Raw genomic sequence first — 19,621 nt, forward strand, 5'->3', positions numbered from 1 at the left:
TGCTGTTATTTTGGGTGAAACGAGCGGCTTGCCAGCAGATAGGCCTTTAAGTGTAGGGGCGAAGTGTAAGCTCCTTCATGTCAGTATCACGGCGCCCCCACCACGGGTTGAAACCAGTTTCGCTGAAGCAGCACCACAATCGTAGTCCATGGTGTGGACGCACGGGCCCTGCAGTAGGAGGTGTGAGGTCTCCAGGTCAGTTACCGGCTCCTGCATGGGAGCCCCCCGCTCACAAGGCGTCACGCCCTGTGCATTGCGGCACCGCTGCTACTCATCACTCGCCCTGCCTACCATTGGGGCTTGCACTGGTGCACCGTGCCCGCTGGCTGGCCAGCCGGCTTTTGTTTTAAAGCACCTGGGGCAGAGATTTCTGGCTTAGCCCTGACTAAAGGGGAAGAGGGTTGGTGCAGAGCCGGCTGTCTCCAGGCTGCACTGAGCTCTGGCTCTGGCCCAGCACTAACCCAGCTGGTGGTCATTAAAGCATGTAATGAGCATCTGATCTACAGCTCCCAGGGAAGCACAGAACCCGCAGCGGGAACAGGTGTTGGCAGTGCCTGGCGCAGTGTTCCCAGAATGGACAGTAAGACTTCCAGGGCAGCCCAGAGGAGGGCCCAGGCTGACACTATCCCCCGCAGCTCATCCTGCTAGCTGGGCTGAGAGCAGCTGGGGGTTTCCCTACAGTCAGAGATTCCACTCCTTTCCCTGCAGCTCTTCCGGCTAGCAGAGGCTGGGCCTGCAGCTGCTGGGAGCTCCCCACATGCAAACCATTCTCAGGCACCATTGCTGGCCGGGGGAGAAAACCAGTGTTACATGGTCTAGTTTCTGGATGCCAGCCCCTCTAGTGTCCTGAAGCCTCTGCTCTAGTACTGGGCTGTGCACTGCAGAGTGACGCGAATCAGAGCACAGAATCCAAGTCAGACACATGAGCACACACTTAGTGCTCACCTGTGGAAAGTCTGGGTTAAGTGACTTGCCCAGAATCACACAGGCACTCTGTGGCAGTGGCAGGGATAGAATCCAGCTCTCCAGGGCAGCAGTCAACTGCCTTGACCATGAGATCATCTTTTCTCTTCCTGCAAGCCCCTGCCTCCTTCGCACAACAGTGAGGCAGGGGCCCTACAGACATCAGTCGCCTTCCCTAGCAACTTTGATTCCTCCCAATGCAGGTCCATCCTGGGCACTCAGTAAGGCAGGGGTCCTAATGGGAAAAATAGTATGTTCTCATGTCATTAAAGACTGTATCACCATGCCCAGGACTAAGGAGGCTGAAATAAGGTTTCAATACAACCTTCATACTGGTATTTCCTGATGTTTGAGTGTTAGACTTTGCAACCTTTATTACCTTCTTTGAACAGATTTTTGAGTGTGATTTCCTAGGTTTTTAAAAAGAGCAAACTAAAAACCAAACTTCCATCATATTGACACCCACATGGGTCATCGGCAGGGTTGGAACCTTTAGATCCACACACCACACAGATCTCGGCCACTTGAGCTAAAGGGAGTAATTGATACCTTTAGTAGGGTGTCATCCTCTAGGTGGCCCCGCACAAGAGGGGAATGAGACACTTCCAGTGGCTTTCACAGATATCCAGTGGCTTTCACAGATATTTCACAGACTCTTGGTTCCAGTCCATGCTCTAGTGGGCACAGACTCTCCTGCCCAGTTCTCTCCAACCTGTCCCTGTCCCAGTTTGGGCTACTTGCCACCCCCACCCCCACCCCCAAAATTGAAGGCCCTGCTCATGGACATGCTATACATCTCAAAGAGGGGCTCCAGAATTTTTTTTAATCATCCTCTTCCCTAGCCTCCCTCTCAGAAACAGCTGGGTCATTTTAGATGAATGTTGGGGGTCACTATGTCTAGGACCTTTCTTGGCAAATAACTGGACATGCTTCAGTCGTTCCCCCCAAAACCTGGGCAAATTAAATGCACCCTACCCGGTTGCCCTTAACATGCAGCCCAGTCTCACTCACCAGCACTCTGAGAAAGGGGAAAGGGAACACTCATATAATTGGAAAACACAGCAACAGACTGCCATGTATGCAACTCAAGTAAAATACAACCAGTGGCACTGGAACATTTTTAATAGTTGGGGTTCTGAAAGCCCCATGCATGAGGTGGCAGCAGAGCCCGGGCATGGGGGGCAGCAGCCAGGATCGTGGGACTGAACCAGCAACCGAGACCCTGGGCGCGGGACTGGCAGCCAGGAGCCCAGGTGCTGCAGCACCCCCCACACCCCTAATTCCTGTGCCTATGAATACAACCCCAACACCTATACTTTGGCAGTCATGAGTCTAACTGCATTCCCACCCGCTGGTGAGAACGACTCACAGGTCCCTTGCCCAGACCATCTCACCAAGCCCCTCTCATGTCTTGGATCAGCAGAGGGCATTAGTCCAGGTGCCTCTTTGTAGGGCTGGGTTGCTCTGATCCCATGGCAGCTGCGTGCCTGGAGGTGCCACCAACCACCCAACCCGCTTAGTGAGTCAGCCCTATAGAGGTCCTGCATAGGCCGGACCCCACCCTGCTCTGCTGCTGTGCCCCATGGCAAAATCCTCATTGAATCAACATGAAGTCCCCTGGGGAGGCACTTCCAGAAAGGGAAGGCAAACACACAGCCCTAGCTAACAAGCTTTTTCCCCTTCCCAAGCCTGTCTGGGAGCCCACTCCCGCCTCAGTTCCAGTTCCTGTGTAGTTACGGTGACTTCCCACGTGTCACTAGAGGAATTGAGGGGAGGCAGCCCATGCAAATGAAGCTCCCTTTGCACCAGCTTGGGGGTAGCAAGTGCCCTCCCTCTGGCCACAGGCTTACACTGACAATGCCTCACACTGCTGGCAGCCAAGGAGAATGTGGCTCGGCACCAAGCGTGGTGCCCGTCGGGGACCCCAGTAGATCTCCTGGTCAAAACATGCTCAAACCCCACCAAGTGAAAACAGCCCCGGAGGTACCTGTGCATCTCCATACCCAGGCTGAGCCGAGCCCACACCCAATACACAAGTCATGGTGGTGCTGGCTAGGCCCAAGGCTGCTCAGCACAAGACCCAGTTTTCGGTTACTCACAACTTGGCCAAACGTTCCCTATGTGCGCTGACATTCTCCACGCGGGACGGCTGCCTCGGGCTGAATATTTCTGGAAAGGCTCAACCAAAACCGCAGAGCCATTCTGAGCCGAAAGCTAGGGAAGAATCCATTGTTTTGCCGGTGTTAAAAAATCCTGTCAGCAGTTTCTTTGGGAAGCTCTAGCACCCCTCTGCTTTGGGCCAGAGACTTGACATTTGGCAGGGGGCTGCCCTTGCTGTCAGGGATGCACCTTTTGCCAGCCCCAGGAATACTCACCCCAAATTGGTCAATTTATAAGCCTTCATGCAGCTGCACTTTGCACCTGTTCAGTAGAGGAATCTTACCAGCTGAACTCCCCTGAGGCTCCATCATTCCCGGTGCTCTGCAGCCCAGGGTGAGCAGGACTTCCCTGGCAATTGCAGCTCCGGGCTGCTGCAGGCCGTGGCCAGTCCAGAGCCCAGCATCTGAACTGGTAGAAGGGAGACCCTCTGTTCTGGGCTCTCACTGCCCAGACAACATGGAGGAGGAAGCCACCTAACTTGAATGCAGAGGGGACAAGGGCTGGGCCGGGGAGGAGGTAGCAGGGAGTAGACTTGGGACAGTAGCTTGGGGGAGGAGGCAAAAACTGGGACTGGAGGCTGGCAGAGAGGGAGAGCCGGGGTGGGGGAAAGAAGCCTGGGACTGGAGGCTGTAGATGCGGGGAGAGACTGAGATTGGATGAGGAGCCAGGGTTGGGAGACTGGGAGTGGCTGGGCAGAGACCAGGGCACTCTGAGGACACACGAGTATCCCAGGGAGGGAGATTGGGACTGACAGTGGCAATGGGAAATGTGTGTGGGGAGGCAAGAAGCTGGGGGGGTTGGCAACTGGGACTGGCTGGGCATGGAGACTGAAAATGGAGTGTGAGGTGACTGGGCCAGCGAGTCCAGAGGGGGAAGACTAGTACTTGCTGGACAAGGAAAGTGGGGATGGTGCGAGAAGCCTGAGGAATGGAGCCTAGGGCTGGCGAGGCATGGAAAATGGGACAAGAAGTCAGGGGTAGGGAAGAGACGGGACCAAGAACTGGTCACACTTGGGGGAGGGGGCAGAAAAGTCTGTGCCCACCACAACACCTCTTCTCAGCACCTGGAATGGGACCTGATTCCCGCATCTCATCCTTCTTCTCTCAGCAAATAGCTGTGAAAGCCCACTGGCAAAGTATCCCATCCCCCTGTAGTGCTGGTCCAGAGAGGCTAACAACCTACTACTGCTAACACTTACTCCAGTGGCAGAGGTCTCTGGGTTGGATCTAAAGGTTCCAGCCTTGCTGAGCCATGGGGATGTCACATGATGGAATGTCTGGTTTTGAAGTTTGCTTTATTAAAAAGTTAGGAAATTACACACAAAAAACAATGTTACAACAACATTAAGGTTGCAACGTCAAGTGCTCAAAAGTTAGGAAATGCCCGAATTAAGGATGCCTGTGAAACCCTAATCTGACCCTGTGTGTATGAATTAAGTACAACACGATCATGTACTATTTTTTCCACAGGATGCCTGCCTTATTCAGAGCAGAGGATGGACCCTGGGTTGGATTTGCAGCAGTGCTGAGCATTCACAACGGCAACTGCTGTCAATGGGCGCTGGGCTTTGCACATATAAGGTGTGCTACAATAGTGAGTACCCTGAAAAATGCGGTCCTAAGCCTTGCATATTGGGCACCTAAGATTAGTGGACACCTTTGACTTTAATCTTTGCACCTCAGTTTGCCTTCTGTAAAACAGGGAGCACAGTACCCATTTAGCTGAAGATACATTAATTAATGCTCGTGAAGCACTGATACTATAGCCATGAGTGCCAGAAAAAAGCCCATGAAGAAACTATTCTGTCTCTAGAGCAGGGTTTGAATGGTGTGCAGTATATATAGGCTGGGACCACACACTGAGCAATGAGGAGCAAACAAAATATTGGCTAGCTGCTCATCCAGTGAGCATGGCCCTTCCTCTGCACAGGGCCCTGGGGAAACAGTTGTATGTGCTCATGGAATGGGAGACTGGCCCATGATACATACACACCAGGAGGCTGAATTCCAGGTGCCTGAGCCTCCTTACTTCAGGCGCTTCTTAATGTTCAAGTGCTTCGTTTGGCAACTTTATTCCAGTTCTTTTAACATAGTTTGTGTGTGTGACATATACTGAGAGATGCACAATAGACAGAGAGGTGTGTGTGCAAATATATCAAGGGCAGTGGAGCGTGGACCTCGGGAGTTGGTGGACGATGTCTAAAGGGTCTGCAAAAGACTGTGACTGAAAACTGACTGAACAGCATTGAGCTATATATACAGACAACAGATTTCCAAATGAGACCCACTGATCTTGGTTAACTCCAAAGCCCCCCGGCCCGGGATAGCCACTGAGCCAAAGAGGCTGCAAGATGACTGCCTCCTGCCTCAACAACCACAGCCTGGCCATTTGGCACTAGCGGGGGCACGCTGGTTCCGTTCCCAATGGCACATGCAGGCGGGGGTGCACACAGCCACAGGCAGCCCATTTGCTATCCACATGGTGCAGCGAGCTGGGTTGACCAGTTGCCACCTTGGTCAGAGCTTTGCCCAGGAGAGGGGAGGGGGAAGCTCTCTGCTCCCAGCCCCTCTGCAGGCACTCTGTCAGTCTCACATTCATCAGGCCAGAGGATTCGCGCTGGTTTGGAAGCTCACGTTTCAGCCACACACCCCCCACTGGCCGCATCACACATTCACTTTGCTCCAGGATCTGTATGTTTGTCCAGCCTGCTTCAGCTTGGTTTCTTTGCCCTGTTCTGGCCTATTACCAGAGTTACTCAGAGTGATGCAGGCTTCTCCACCAAGCGCAGGTGATCTGGGTGAAACGTCCCTGGGGTAGCTCCCTCTCGCTTCCTGAGCAGGACTTTGGCACAAGCAAAGAGGAGCCCAGCTGGGTTTTACGCTCAGCCCTGTGCACACAGGGTAGGCTGTGGGGTGCCCAGTGGGGCTGTGCAGATAGCCATGCAGTGCACACATGGATGGAGTATCAGGGCAGTGATTTAAAGGAGCACCCAGTAGATGCAGGGCCCTGGGTTCCTCCTCCAAGCACACTGCGCTCTAGGCACAAGCTAGCATCCCCTGGGGAGATGGAGGAGTTTAACCACTCCAGTGGCAGAGTTTAGATTTTCCGCCACCAAGAGGTGCTGGGGGGAGCCAAGTTCATGGTGGCTGGCCCCCGGGCCAGTGCAGGTGGAACTGGGGGAGAGAGATGGGCTGGCGGAGGTTGGCGTGCAGGCTGGACAGCTTTCTGCTGCACAGCCAGGCGTGCTGCAGGGCCGCAGTCCGGCCCACACGCTAGTTCACCCAAGAGCCCGGCTCTTGTTCAGAGGATCATGGCTAGGGGCTCACTTGAGGTCCTTCATCAGTTACAGACACAGAAGTGCCTCCCCTCGCCCAGTGGCCACGAAGGCTGGAATGTGGGGTGGGAAATGCACAGACGGGGCACGGGGGTGAGCTTCTTCAGGAGCCAGGGGCAGGCTGTTTGCCACCCCCACGCGCCTCTGGGACACCAGGATACCAGGCACTGGCTGGCTGCGCACATGGACTGAGGTTCAGCGGGAAGGCCCTGCTTGGCAAGGTCAGGTACAGCCTGCAGGAGGATGGCACTGGGGTATGGGCACAGCTCACCTCCCCAGGCACTGGCATTAGAGGCTGTGGATCCTGGCTCTCTGCCCCACAGGGAAAAGGACGGCAAGGAGGTTGGCTGGTGCTGCTCAGGGTGTGGTTTATGGAGGGTTTCTGGAGCGCCATCTGATGGTTGATGTGGGCACTACAGCAGGCCGCCAGGAGGCTGGAGAGCAGGATGAGCTCAGCCACCTCTGGTTTGTGCCTTCTCTTGCTGTGGCCCATCACCTCTGGCCTGAGCCACGTGGCCACTGCCATTCCCAGCCTAGAGCACGGTGACAAGTGAGCCGGTGTCTCCCAGCACCAGGGCCCACTCCCGCGCACCATCGTCAGGTGGGCACAGTCCAACAGAAGTGCCAGGGAGGGATGGGGTGGGGCAGGGGGAGGAGGCTTCTCATGGGCAGTGAGAGTCATTGTCCGCTTCCTCCTTCTCCCGGCGCTCGAAGGCGCTGTGGGCACGCTCCAGGTCTTGTATGACGTTCAGCAGGCGGGCAGCAGCAGCTGTCTGGCGGTGCTGGCAGGAACAGCCTTGATCTGCAAGACAGGGAGAGGAGTGTAGTAAAGGAGAGGGGCAATCAGCCCACAGTGCCCTCTGCAGGCACAGGCATTTGAGCGGGCCCGACAGATCAGGGCCAGCGGGGCACCGGACAGACCCACATGCTCACTCCCATGTCCAGCTACCCAATGGGTTCACTTCCACCAAGCCAGGCTAGGCCTTAGAGCACAGGGCTCCTGGGCCAGCTAGCACAGCTGGATCCCTGCCTGTGGGCCCTCACCTGGCCCCTTGCCAGCTGAGGGTGGCCTGGAAGCCAGCAGGCGGATGGTGGCAGGGTTGGAGAGGGTCACAAGGACAGGGAGCAGCTGGCAATGCTCAGCCACTCTCCAAAGATGGGACACGGGCAGCTTCTCACAGACTCCCTGCCCAGTCCCCTTGGTCTGCGACATGGTCACTGGGTAGGTTGGGAAAGAGCATGTGGGGCAGGAGCTCCCCATCAGCGAATGGCTCGGAGCAGCAGTGATGGTGCACCAGCTCCAGCAAGCAAGACTCAGGCCTTCGCCAATGCAGCAACCACCCCCCACTCACCCCCGAGAGCCTCAGAGTAGTGCAGACCTGCCGCCCCCCAACCCCCAGGGCAGCGCAGACCTGCTGCCCCCCGACCCCCAGGGCAGCGCAGACCTGCCGCCCCCCAACCCCTAGGGCAGCGCAGACCTGCTGCCCCCCGACCCCCAGGGCAGCACAGACCTGCCGCCCCCCGACCCCCAGGGCAGCGCAGACCTGCTGCCCCTGACCCCCAGGGCAGCGCAGACCTGCCGCCCCCAGTGTAGCTCTGCATTGCATTGGGGGTCCCAGAGCCCGCACCCCAACCTCCTGAGCCAGCCCAGTGAAAATGAGTGAGTGAGTGAGGGTGGGGAGAGCGAGCGACAGAGAGGGGGGGATGGAGTGAGCGGGGGTGCGGCCTCAGAGAATGGGCTGGGCAGGGGCGGAGCCTAAGAGGAGGCGTGGGGCAGAGAGTGGGGCAAGGGTGTTCAGTTCAGGGTGCGAGTAGAAAGTTGGCAACACTCGGCCCAGGCCCGCTGCCGCTCTGCAGGCTGCCTCTGAGTGCTCTGACGGGGAGGGGGCTCCGTACCTCCCTGGGCATGGGGACCAGGCCCCCTTTCCTGCTCCGGCGCCAGCCCTGCATCTGAACACTCAATGTACTTCTCCCTGCGGAGAGAGGAGACGTGAGTTCTTAGGGGCAGGGGCATCAGCTACTATCTGTCCATACAGCCCAACGTTCAAGGGAGCCCCCCACCCTGGTCTGTATGCCAACCCCCCACCCTGGCCCTTACAGCCCCACATGCAAGGGAGCCCCCACCCTGGTCCGTATGGCCCCCCTGCCCTGGCCCTGGTCTGTACAGCCCCACACGCAAGCGAACCCCCGCCTCCCTAGCCCTGGTCTGTACAGAACCACATGCAAGGGAACCCCCCATCCTGGACTGTATGCTCCCCCCGCCCCAGCCCTGGTCTGTACAGCCCCATGCGCAGGGGGCTCCCAGTCCTGATGGCCCCATGCACAAGGGCCCTCTCGCCCCGGCCCGTATGCCCCCTGCCCTGGTCCCCGTCTGTATGGTCCTGCCTAGTCTGACCAGCCATGAGGGCAATGGGGCCCCCAGCTCTGTGAGCTCTCTTGATATAATGATCTAATAACCAAAGGTGAGAAGGGGTGTTCAGAACAGAGAACTTGGGACCCCCTCCCTCTCTCATCTCCCCTGCAGTGTTACAGGCTCAGATTACTGGGGCAGGGGGTCCAGGAACCCACATAATCCTGCTGGGGTCCAAGTCTCTGGCTGGTTCTCCTGCCTTTTAGTCTCACTTGGGGACTGTGGTTGGGGTGGTCCCCCCCCCATGCCTTGAAGGGCTTAAAACAGCCCTGGGAGAGGGCTGAGAGGGCGGAAACTGGGCTGTTTAGGAAAACAGCTACAGCTGTAGCCTGTGTAATTAGAGCCCAGCTGGCCCTTGTAAGAGGGCAGTGGGCCAGAAGGAGAGATGCTCTGGCTACATGGAGAGAGGAGGACCTGGCTGCCGGGAAAGCGGAGGGGGTACCTAGGGCAGAGGGAGCTGGGGAGCTCCAGCCTAGCAGAGCCCACGAAAGGGTCCTAAGACAGCAGAGGAGCAGCCCAGACCCAGACAGAGGCAGCTGGTCCAATCCCCTGGCCGATGATGCGCGGTGCAGGCTGCCCCAGGGAGCGGGGGCTAGACGATGACTGACAGTAGCCACTGAGGCAAGGGAGGGATGGGGGTTTGTGGGTTCCCCCAAGGAGGGGAGACCCAGACTGAGGGGGTACTGCTAGGGGGCACAGTCCTAAGATAGAAGGGCATCGGGGTCCGGCAGGGCCACAGGGCCAGCGGCAGGCGAGACACCAACCAGCAGAGGGCGCTCCTGGCTGAAAAGAGCTAATTCCCTGGACAACCAGCAGGAGGCGCTGTAGCAGTGATGCGCCCCCAGAAATGATGATCAACACCCATGACCTAGTGACAACATTACTTGTCTGCAGGGCGGCAGCATCTGCAGGGACCCCACTGTGCTAGGTGCAGACACGGACAAGAAGGATGGTCCCTGCCGTGAAAAACCTGCAAGCTACCAAAGGACGGAAGCCTCTGTGCTACAAAACCGTACAGAAGAGCAGGTGCAAGGTCTAGCACACCTGTCTGGGTCTACTGAGGTGCGCCTACCACTTGCTTCAAGCAGGATTAGACAACAGACACTGAGCACTCCTGAGCTCTGGCTACACTACGGTTTCCAACTTGCTGCCAGTACAATGGGCAGTTACGGCTCCTAATTTCCCTAGTGTAGAGAAGGCTCCCTCTGCAATGGCATAGGATGCTCCCATCTGATGCTATGGATAGGAGCTCTGGTGGAGGACAACATCCCTGCAGGCCTGGACTGGAGGGAACCTTCCTCCCCAGCCCCGGAGGGAGGGGGTAGTTGGGGAGGAATCCGAAGATGCCATGTGTGGTACAGGGGATCCCCCAGTCCATGGAGCCTTTTGGGCCATGGGAGGAAGACCTGTAACCCTCCTCAAGCTGTTGCCTATATAAGGCAGAGGTGGGCAAACTCAGGCTTGCGGACCACATCTGGCCCACGGGACCGTCCTGTCTGGCCCCTGAGCTCCTGGCCCGGGAGGCTTGTCCCCAGCTCCTCCCACACTGCCCCCCTCCCCCGCAGCCTCAGCTCACTGCGCTGCTGGCACAATGCTCTGGGTGGGGGGGTTGCAAGCTGCTGGGGCAGCACAGCTGCAGAGCCCGGCCAGACCTGGTCCCCGGTCCCCAGGCGGTGTGACGGGCAGCCAGCTCCAGCCGGGCGACCCGCCTGCCTGACCTGGTCCCTCGGAGGCACGGTACATGGCTGGCTCCAGCCACTGGCGCTCCAGGCAGCGCGGCAAGGGGCCAGGGAGCAGGGGAGTTGGATAGGGGGTAGGGGAGTTTTGGGCAGGTGGTCTGGGGGGTGGATAGGGGTCGGTGCGGTCAGAGGGCAGGGAACAGGGAGGCAGGGGTCCTGGAGGGGCAGTCAGGAAGGCGGGGGTTTGGATGGGGTGGCAGGGAGCAGTCAGGACAGGGAGAAGCGGTGGTTGGATGGGGTGGGTCCCGGGGGGGGGGGGGAATCAGGAATGAAGAGGGGTTGGATGGGGCAGCTGGGGGTCTGGGGGCAGCCAGGGGATTGGATGGGGCAGGAGTCCCGGGGGGGGCACTAGGGGCGAGAAGTGGAGGGGTCAGAGAGTGGGCAGGAGCCGGACCATGCCTGGCTGGTTGGGGAGGCACAGCTTCCCCTAACCGACCCTCCATACAATTTCCAAGACCCGATGCAGCCCGCAGGCCAGAAGTTTGCCCGCCCCATATAAGGCCTCTCTCCCGGGTAACACTTTAGGGAGGGGCGACCTCTGGTGGTGGGAACTGGGAAGCCGGGCAAGGTGAAATTCACCCATGCAAGGGGCCAGCTGAAGCCAGAGGCTGCCCTCCAGTCCGGCTCACGCCCTAATCGGAGGTTGGTGCTGCACCCTACTGGGGGTGGAACAGGATGTGGGGGACAAGTGTTTGAGCAGGGCTGATCCCAGAAGAAAGTGATGACTGCTGCAGGCTGAGATAACTGGGCTAATGACCAATGCCAGCTGCAACCAAAACCCTCCTCCCAGGGAGATGGGGCAGGGGATCCCCCCCCATCAGCTCAGAGGGGTGGGAATGCAGAGCAGCTTGGCAGAGAGACAAGGGGAAGGTGAATGGGATGGCAGTTAATAGCCCAGAGTTAATGCCAACAGCACGTGCAAGAGGGGGCATCTGAAACCAGCCCCATCCCCTCATCCACCCCAACTCCCCCCACCACTCCCTGAGCCCCAGGATTAGAACTCAGCGCCCCTCCCTGGTGCCCCGATCCTGCCCAGACATGGAGTAGCCCCTGCTCCGGTGTCCAAGAAATGTGTTTCAAATCTGGGGGGAAAAGCTCCAAGGCCCAAGCTCTACAAAATGAACTGCCCTTTATGGCAACAGCATGGTCCTCCCTGCCCCAGGCTCTATGGCTTCTCTACTCATCATGGCATGTGCCCCCACCCATGCCAGCCACAGGGTGACCATTGTCCCACCATGCACAACTCCTGGCAATGGCCCTGCCTCCACCTGCCTGTGTTGGCATTACCTGCCCTCGCCCCACAGCTGCACTGACCTGAGCTTGTCTCTCGCCAGCAAGAGCTGCCCGAACACCATCTGGGTCTCAGCATCTGGGTCGAGGGGGTCGCTCCAGTCCCCCAGGGTCATGGCAGAGTGAGTCCGGCTGCAGCCACGCACTGGGGCAGGACAGAAAGGTCTGTTCCAATGAAGCACGGGCAGGAGGGGCTGCCACACAGGGTATGGGGCAGGCCAGGGGCCCTGTCTGCAAGGGTCTAGGAGCAGAGCAGGTCACTCCTGACTAGCCAATCAGCCTCCAGGGAAGCCCTCTCCCCCAAGGCCATAGGTGAGGAGGGGGGAGGGATAGCTCAGTGGTTTGAGCATTAGGTCTGCTAAACCCAGGGTTGTGAGTTCAATCCTTGAGGGGGACATCTAGGGATCTGGGGCAAAAATTGGGGATCAGTCCTGCTTTGAGGAGGGGTTGGACTAGATGACCTTCTGAGGTCCCTTCCAACCCTGATATTCTATGATCCATCCTTCCAGCCAATGGGGATTGGTCAGGACTCCTGCCAGGGCCCACCACTACTGCTCTGTTGCTGGGGTTAATGGCAGCTTGGGGCTGATGTGTGGCCTTTGCTACCCTCCCCCAGCCCCAGGTGCTGCGCCAGTGTGGTCTAATGGATCGAGCACTTGAGAGACCTGGGTTCTGTTCCCAGCCCTGCCACTGGCCTGCTGGATAACCTTGGGCAAGTCATTTCCCTGCTCTGTACCTCAGTTTCTCATGTGTGCGATGGGGGTAATGCTAGTGATGTCCTGTATGAAGTACTTTGAGCTGTACAGATGCAACTTGATGGGTGAAAGCTAGGTGTTCTAGTGGGAGGGGGCCTGGATCTCCCCACCTATCCCCAAGTGGAGAAGCAGCAGCAGCATAGAGAGGACTCTGGGTCAAAAAAGCCCTTTCCCCGCCAAAGTCCCGTGGGCTGAATTTGCAGCAGCCCTATAGCTGGCAGGAGCCCATTACCTGTGCGGTCAGGCTGCAGGCAGCAGGTCCAGCGGTTGCCCCGGAAGGCACCCCGGTGGCAAGAGGGCAGCATGAGCTCATTGCAGATGCTGGCCTTGCGGATGGCTGACAGCCACTGGTTCAACTCATTCACATTCTGTTGGAGATAGGGGAGTGTCAGCCAGGGAGGATGGTGCCGCTTCCCCTTCCCAGCCCCCATGGATACAACCCAGACCCCCTGGGTTCTAGTCCTGGCTCTGGCCTGCTGGGTGACTATGGGCAAGTCCCTCCCCCTTTGGTGCCTCAGTTTCCCCATCTGCGCTTCAGCACAGACTGGTCCAGGCTGCAGGGTGATCCATGGATTGGATGAGGCTCATCCAGATTTTCACTGGAAAGCCAGTGGCAGATTGAAGCAGGGCTGGAGTGAACACAAGGACCAAATTTGCCCCCCAGTTCTCCAGAATCCCATAGATCCAGGCCCCAGGATACATGCCTCTTTGGGAGCCCCTATTTTGCTCAGCCTGGAGGTCCCAAGTAGCCTAAACAATGAGCACAGCTGCATTCATGGGGGTTCATTTGGCATCTAGTGTTACCAGCGCTCCAGCCCCTTCCCTCCCTCTCTGATGCTGGTAGGGTCTCCCAGGGCAACACTTACTCTTCAGCAACTCCGCTAAGTGCCCCAGGCCCTTCTCCAGGATCCCCACCACAGTCACACCCTGGAGAGGAAGGGGCTGGGAAAACCCAGCTGCCAGCGGTGATCACGGAGCCAGTTCTGCCTTCCCCATGGCCACCCCCCAAGCTGGTTTGATCGAGTGCTGAGACCATCACACATTCCTGCCGCCCAGCCAGGCAGCAGGATGAAGGGCTGGCAGCCGGGTAATGCATCTGAACTGGACACAAACCTGCTTTCCTGCCCGCTGCTAGCTCTGTGGAGCATGTTCCCCCCCCCACGATGCCTTGGGTGGCTTCAGAGGGGTGAGGGTGGCAGCACAACGTCTCCAGCTGGGCTGTGTGGGTGCGATTGACCATGGACCTTGGGGTAGTGAATGTGGCTCTGGCACTGCCAGAGAAAGGTGGGGGAGGGAGGCATGAGGCGCCTCCTTGTGCCCTCAAGCGACGTTCTGGAGCAGACCCCAGACCTCCCAGCTCTGCCCTGGTCAGTTCAGTGGGGGTGGGGAGACGTGCTGTGCCTGGGACAAAGTTGGAGGGCAGGGGGATATTGCAAAGGAGCACCCCAGGCCAAGCCACATAGTAGAAGCCCTCGTGGAGAAAGAGCTCTTCTCTCGCCCAGCCTCAGGTCCAAGTTAGCACATGGCTGTGAGATGGCACCATGGGAGCCAGCTCCTGGCTACAATAGGAATTGTGGGGACAGCCCCACACAGGAGACCCTGAAACACTGCAAGGGGCGTTTACAGGAATATGCCAGGACTGTCCACTTGCACAGCTGCTGGCTAAGGGCTCCAGAACGGGGATTTAGAACAGGGTGTCAGCCACATGGGCCTGGAAGAACCAGATATCCAAGGCCAGCACCTGCCCAGGGACCCAGCTGCAGTGCCGAGCGAGGGGAGGCAGAGGGCTGGACGGCACTGGAGAGGCCCAGGCCACACTGGGATCTTGCAAAACTGTTCTGCCCTTGAGGACGAGCTGGAGCCCCCAGTATGTGGTGTGAGGGGTGCCCAGGCACCACCCGCCATGGGGCTACAGCATGTACTTGCTCTGCTGTGAGGATGGGGCCAGGATCTCGGCAGCCCAGACGCCCAGGGGCTGCACTATGGCTGGGATGCTGGGGGGACCGCAGGTGGACGGCTCCTTGTGCTCACCTCCTCTTCTTTTCTCATGTCATGACCAGCCACAATTCCTTCCCCCCCCGCAGCTTGGCAATGGCCTTGGTTAAAGCAATGGAACAGACCCTCCGCTGCACCCCGCCTCACAAGCCCAGCCTGGTGGCTGGATGGTTGTGCACAGGGCCTACTGACACCGCCGTCGGCACCAGGAGCCACCGTGGGTTGAACTAAAGCATGAAGGCCCCCAGATGGGGGTCCTGGCAGGCCCTGTCCTCTGCAGAGCTCTGGGCAGTGGGCAGCACTGGGTCAGCAGACTGGTGACCATGCTGTCAGGGCCCCTGCTGCACCGTGCCCCCTCCCTGGCAGGAACTCGCCTTGCACTGGATGTACATGGTGTGCAGCTGCCCCTCGTTGTCCTGTGTTAGGATCTGCATCACGTGTGGCTGCTGGAAGGCGTTTTCGTCCACCCTCTCCACAGCACAGATCTGCTGGATGGGGATGGAGGAGCGAACCTGTGCGAAGAAACAGCACCCCCCCCGAGCTGAGCCAGGGCATGAGCCCCCAGGGTGGGGTGGGGTGCAAGAATCACCCCCCCCATTCCAACCCCCTGCTTTTAACTCCCTCCACAGTCAGCCCCAGCTATGCGGCACGAGCACACTGGGGTGGGGTGATATGAATCCTGGTGATCCTTTGGTGTTCACTGACTCACAGCATCAGGGTTTAGGTGAATCAGCGGAGGACGGGTGGAAGGAGTGAGGGGCACTGGCAGAATGGGGGTTAGTCCAGGCCTGGTGTAGCAGGGATTGAGGGGCACCAGCAGAGCTGAGAGAAGGGGGAAGCCCACAGCTGATACAGCTGGGGAAGGCAGGCTGGGATTGAGGGGCATTGGCAGAACTGGGGAAGGGGGGTGCCCCAGCCTGGAATAGTGGGGGGAGGGCAGGCTGGGAGGGGATTGAGGGGCGCCGGCGGAGCTGGGAGGAGGGGGGAGTCCAGGGCTGGTAGAGTGGGGGGTGGGGGTCAGGCAGGGACTGAGGTGCACTTGCAGATCTGGGGGAACCCAGGTCTAGTATTCCAGGGGGCAGGCTGAGATTGAGGGGCACCACCAGAGCTGGGGGAAGGGGAGAGTTCAGGCCAAGTATACTGGGGGGCAGGCTGGGATTGCAGGGTGTTGGCAGAGCTGTTGGAAGGGGGAGCCCAGGGCTGGTATAGCGAGGGACAGGTTGGGATTGAGGAGCACTGGAAGAGCTAGAGAAGGGGAGAGCCCCAGCCTGGAATAGTGGGGGGAGGGCTGGCTGGGAGGGGATTGAGGGGCATCAGCAGAGCTGGGGAAAGGGGGAGCGCAGGGCTGGAATATCGGGGTGCAGGCTGGAATTGAGAGATGCCAGCAGATCTGAGGGAAGGGGGTAGCCCAGGGCTAATATAGCAGCATGGGGGTGGGGCAGGTTGGGATTGAGGGACACCAGCAGAACTGGAGAAGGGGGAGCCACGTCCTTGTGCTCTGCCTGCCTCCCACCAGCGTGACCCTCCTGTCCCTAAGCTTGGCCCTAGCGAGTGGCAGCACCCAGGTCTCTGTTCTCGAGGGCACTGGGGGGACACATACCTGCCACTCTGGGGATCTGGAGTAGGAGAGGGTCTCGCTGCTCAGCCAGAAGTAGCGTTTCTTGAAGATAAAGCGTGGGAGCAGGTGGAGCCCCTCGGCCTTGCGCTTGTGCAGGTAGCCCTCCTTGATGGTGACTGAGGGGTGGAAGAGCGTCCGGGGCTGGGTCTTGCACACTGTGTGGAGAGGAGAGCCGGGTTACCCCATCCATCTGCCCCGGTGAAACGCCAGCACCTTCACCAGGCCAGGTTTGGCTTGAAAACAACCTCCTGGACCCAGGGAGAGGTGTGCTTTGGTGCCTACATGCTGGTGAAGCCAGGGTCTGCATCACCTTCCCACCCCATGCCAGGGTGCTGACCCACAGTCAATGCCGGGCTCCCTCTGGGGACAGAGCCAGGCTAAATGAGCGGGGAGGCTGGATTCTCTGCCCATCGCAGAGGAGAACAATCCCTGGCCAAGCACAGAGAGATGGGCTGTCCCCCAGCCCACCTCCTCCCAGGGGGCAGAGTGATCTGCCCCTGCAGCACCCCCACCCCCAACCAAGAGAGCTGAGATTTCTGCAGTCATTGACACCAATCAGAGCGGGTCTGGAGTGCAGGCAGCCATGGAGCTGGGGGTACGGGCTGTCCTTGTAGGATGGTCTGCTGAGACCTGAGGCGCACACAGGAATCGTTCAGGGCAGTTTGGTCGCTCAGATCCACAATCGTCCTAGGAATCCCCTTGTCCCCGGGCCCCCCAGAGCCAGGCTGAATGGCAGGAATGGCCCATTCTCCAATGGCCAAAGCACACACAGTGTTCCCCAGAAGAGGGCACCATTATCCTCCTGATCCCAGCCCTCCACACAGGACTCTCCAGCAAGCTCTGCATTTTAATTAGTAATCATTTTTGCCCATGGTTTGCAGCTAGCAATGGGCAGGGCCGTTCCAGAGACAGGGAGAGCGGTACCCATCTCACCCCTTCCCCAGTCCATTCCAACCCCTTGGGCCTTTGGAACTGGGCTGGCTTTCCTGGGAGTCAATCGCAGGGGATTTCAGCTGCTCTGCTTCCAAACGGGCCCAGGAAGTCTGGGGTGCATAAACATGTGAGCTGGCCAAGCTTTTCCAACACAGGCAGTGCTCCAGGAGTCAGATCAGTGTGGCTGCTTCCAGCTTCAGCCTAACCTGCTCCCGCAGGGCTAAAAAGGGCACACGGAGCCTCCGCAGAAGCCCTAGGGAAAGGGTCCAGCCTGGCTCAGTCAGAAGGGGATGCTGCTGAATTGAAAGGAGCAAAGGCACTGACTAGGACCGTGGGGCACCTACTTACACCAGGGTGAGATGGGTCTGCCAGGACAGCAGGGGGTGAGGCTGGGATTGAGGGGCAGCAGCAGAGCTGGCAAGAGCTCACGGGACTCAGAGTTGCATTCTGACTCTTGTGAGAGGGGCTGGAACATGGGCTGCTCCGCTAATGGCCTGACTCAAAGTCCAGTGAAGTCAGGGGGAGTCTTTCCACTGACTAGTGTGTTTGGGATGAGGGCCCAGGTGCACTGTACTGGGATGGATAATAGGTTGGCTCTGGTCCTTTAATGTCCTTCCCTGCCCACAACACCTGCCCGCTGTGCTCACCGTGGAGCTGCACAACTCCCTGTTCTGCACTATCCAGGCCATGGACAGCCATGGTGTGGCGACCTGGGTCGAATGTCACCTGGCCTTGGTGCAGAGATGGGACTGAGCTGTGCTTATCTGTGCCACAGGGACTCTGCCGCTGGGGTATGTTTTGGAACCTGGCTAAAACACCTGGGTCCTATCCTGTAAGATCTGAGGCCAGCCACATTAGGACAGCAGCATCCATGGGCTAAGAAGCAGGAAGTCACATCCTCACATTCCATCTAAATTGTATCAAAACAATGTAATATCGGGCTGGTAAGGAGGCTCCTGTCGTAATGGTGCCCAGCGTCACCAGAGAAAGAAACAGATCGTAAGACGTTTAGGAAAACTTTGTTTGACAGCATTCTGCCTGGCAAGGAATCACCTAACAGATGTGATTGTGAAATCTATACTTCTATTGTTTTGCCTTCATGGTCCCTACTCCTCTATTGTTTATTTGTCTGGTCTCTGGTTCTTTGATCGTTCTGCCTGGTATGTAACTAAATTTTGCAAGATATAAATCAGCTCAGGTGGTGGGCTCTGATTGGGTAAAGAGTGGTTTCGTAATGGGCTCGGATGGGTGGAAAATGCTGGTTTGCAGGTCTTTACTTTACAATGGTTGGGGACGGTAGAGCTAAGCAGGACTCAAGTTTCATTATAATAACTGGGGTCCAACAGGAATTTCTTGGGAGCCAGCTCCAGGGCACAGCCCAAGATCAGAGCTGCCAGACCGCAATACCCTATATTGTGCAGAAGCTGGAGTCCCTGGACAATCTGATCCTGGCTGGCCACTAGGAAAAGTTCGTCTGATTATGGTGAGTGGTGAACATTGTATGCTTAGTGTGTGTGTTCTGCTTAGGTAACTGTTAATAAATAGAAGTTAAGGATATTATTCTGCAAGGCACTTTCACTGGTAAAAGGCCCCTCAAACCCACAGAAGATTATGCGCTGAGCCCTAGGAGCTGGGAAAGCGAGTTATGCCTTGTGCCCACAACAAGGTAAAGGTGGGGTGCCGTAGAGTGTGCAAGTAATGGTGCCCACGGCAAGACGAGCTCATGCCTCTCCATGTCAGAAGCTATCATGTTGTATCCAGGGTCCACGACACAGGAGCTATTCGCAGCATGGACAGGGCCCCAAATGACTGGGAGTTGCACAGCTGGGGTGGCATGTGAGGTTGATCTCAAGAGGAAGCAGCTGGTCTCCTGGTATCCAATGGTCCCCCGCTCCGGGGATGGGCAGAGAATCCAGCCTCCATGCTCATTTAATCCTGGATCTTCCCCTCACATCGCTCTCCTTCTAGCCCCTGCCCTGCCCCCCATGCCATGCTCAGTCTGAGAGACAGGCTGAGCCCACCAATCCTGTAAGATGCTCCCTAACCCCCCATTCCCCTGGGGACCCCAGACCCTGCACTGTGGGGGCAGGGAACATGACGAGAGCAGGTGATTTCTAGCCATCACCTTCCTCACTGCCTGGCAACAGCTGCTGATTTGAATCCCCTTTACATACCAAACGCAGCAGGGAACTGGTGAGAAACACCATCAAGGGATGCACACTCCAGGCTCCATTCCACTCCATCCACTCCCACTGACATCCACCCCAGGGGCTTGGCGCTGCTTGGCTTGCGTAGCAGGGTCTGGGTGGAAACTCAGTTTCCCCCTTCCTCAGGGGCAAGGTGGATTAGATGAGGATATCCAGTGCCCAATCCCCATCCAGTGCCCTGCATGCGCTCCTCCACCTCCAGAGACTGGACAGCAGC

General features: G+C 58.0%; 1 protein-coding gene across 2 annotated transcripts in view; it reads right to left on the reverse strand.

The window, feature by feature from the left end:
- Window positions 1-4,378: 4,378 nt before the first annotated feature.
- RASAL1 (RAS protein activator like 1) overlaps window positions 4,379-19,621 on the reverse strand; it is a 101,970-nt gene continuing 86,727 nt past the window's right edge. For both annotated transcript variants that reach the window (XM_038373370.2, XM_043497814.1), the window contains 6 exons: window positions 16,247-16,419; window positions 15,021-15,158; window positions 12,884-13,019; window positions 11,921-12,041; window positions 8,354-8,430; window positions 4,379-7,259 (listed from right to left, as the gene is read on the reverse strand). In XM_038373370.2, the coding sequence (XP_038229298.1) occupies window positions 7,120-7,259; window positions 8,354-8,430; window positions 11,921-12,041; window positions 12,884-13,019; window positions 15,021-15,158; window positions 16,247-16,419 (785 nt within the window). In that variant the 3' untranslated portion in view covers window positions 4,379-7,119. The remainder of the gene's footprint in view (window positions 7,260-8,353; window positions 8,431-11,920; window positions 12,042-12,883; window positions 13,020-15,020; window positions 15,159-16,246; window positions 16,420-19,621) is intronic.

Source organism: Dermochelys coriacea, chromosome 15, assembly GCF_009764565.3.
Source record: "Dermochelys coriacea isolate rDerCor1 chromosome 15, rDerCor1.pri.v4, whole genome shotgun sequence".
Lineage (NCBI taxonomy): Eukaryota > Metazoa > Chordata > Testudines > Dermochelyidae > Dermochelys > Dermochelys coriacea.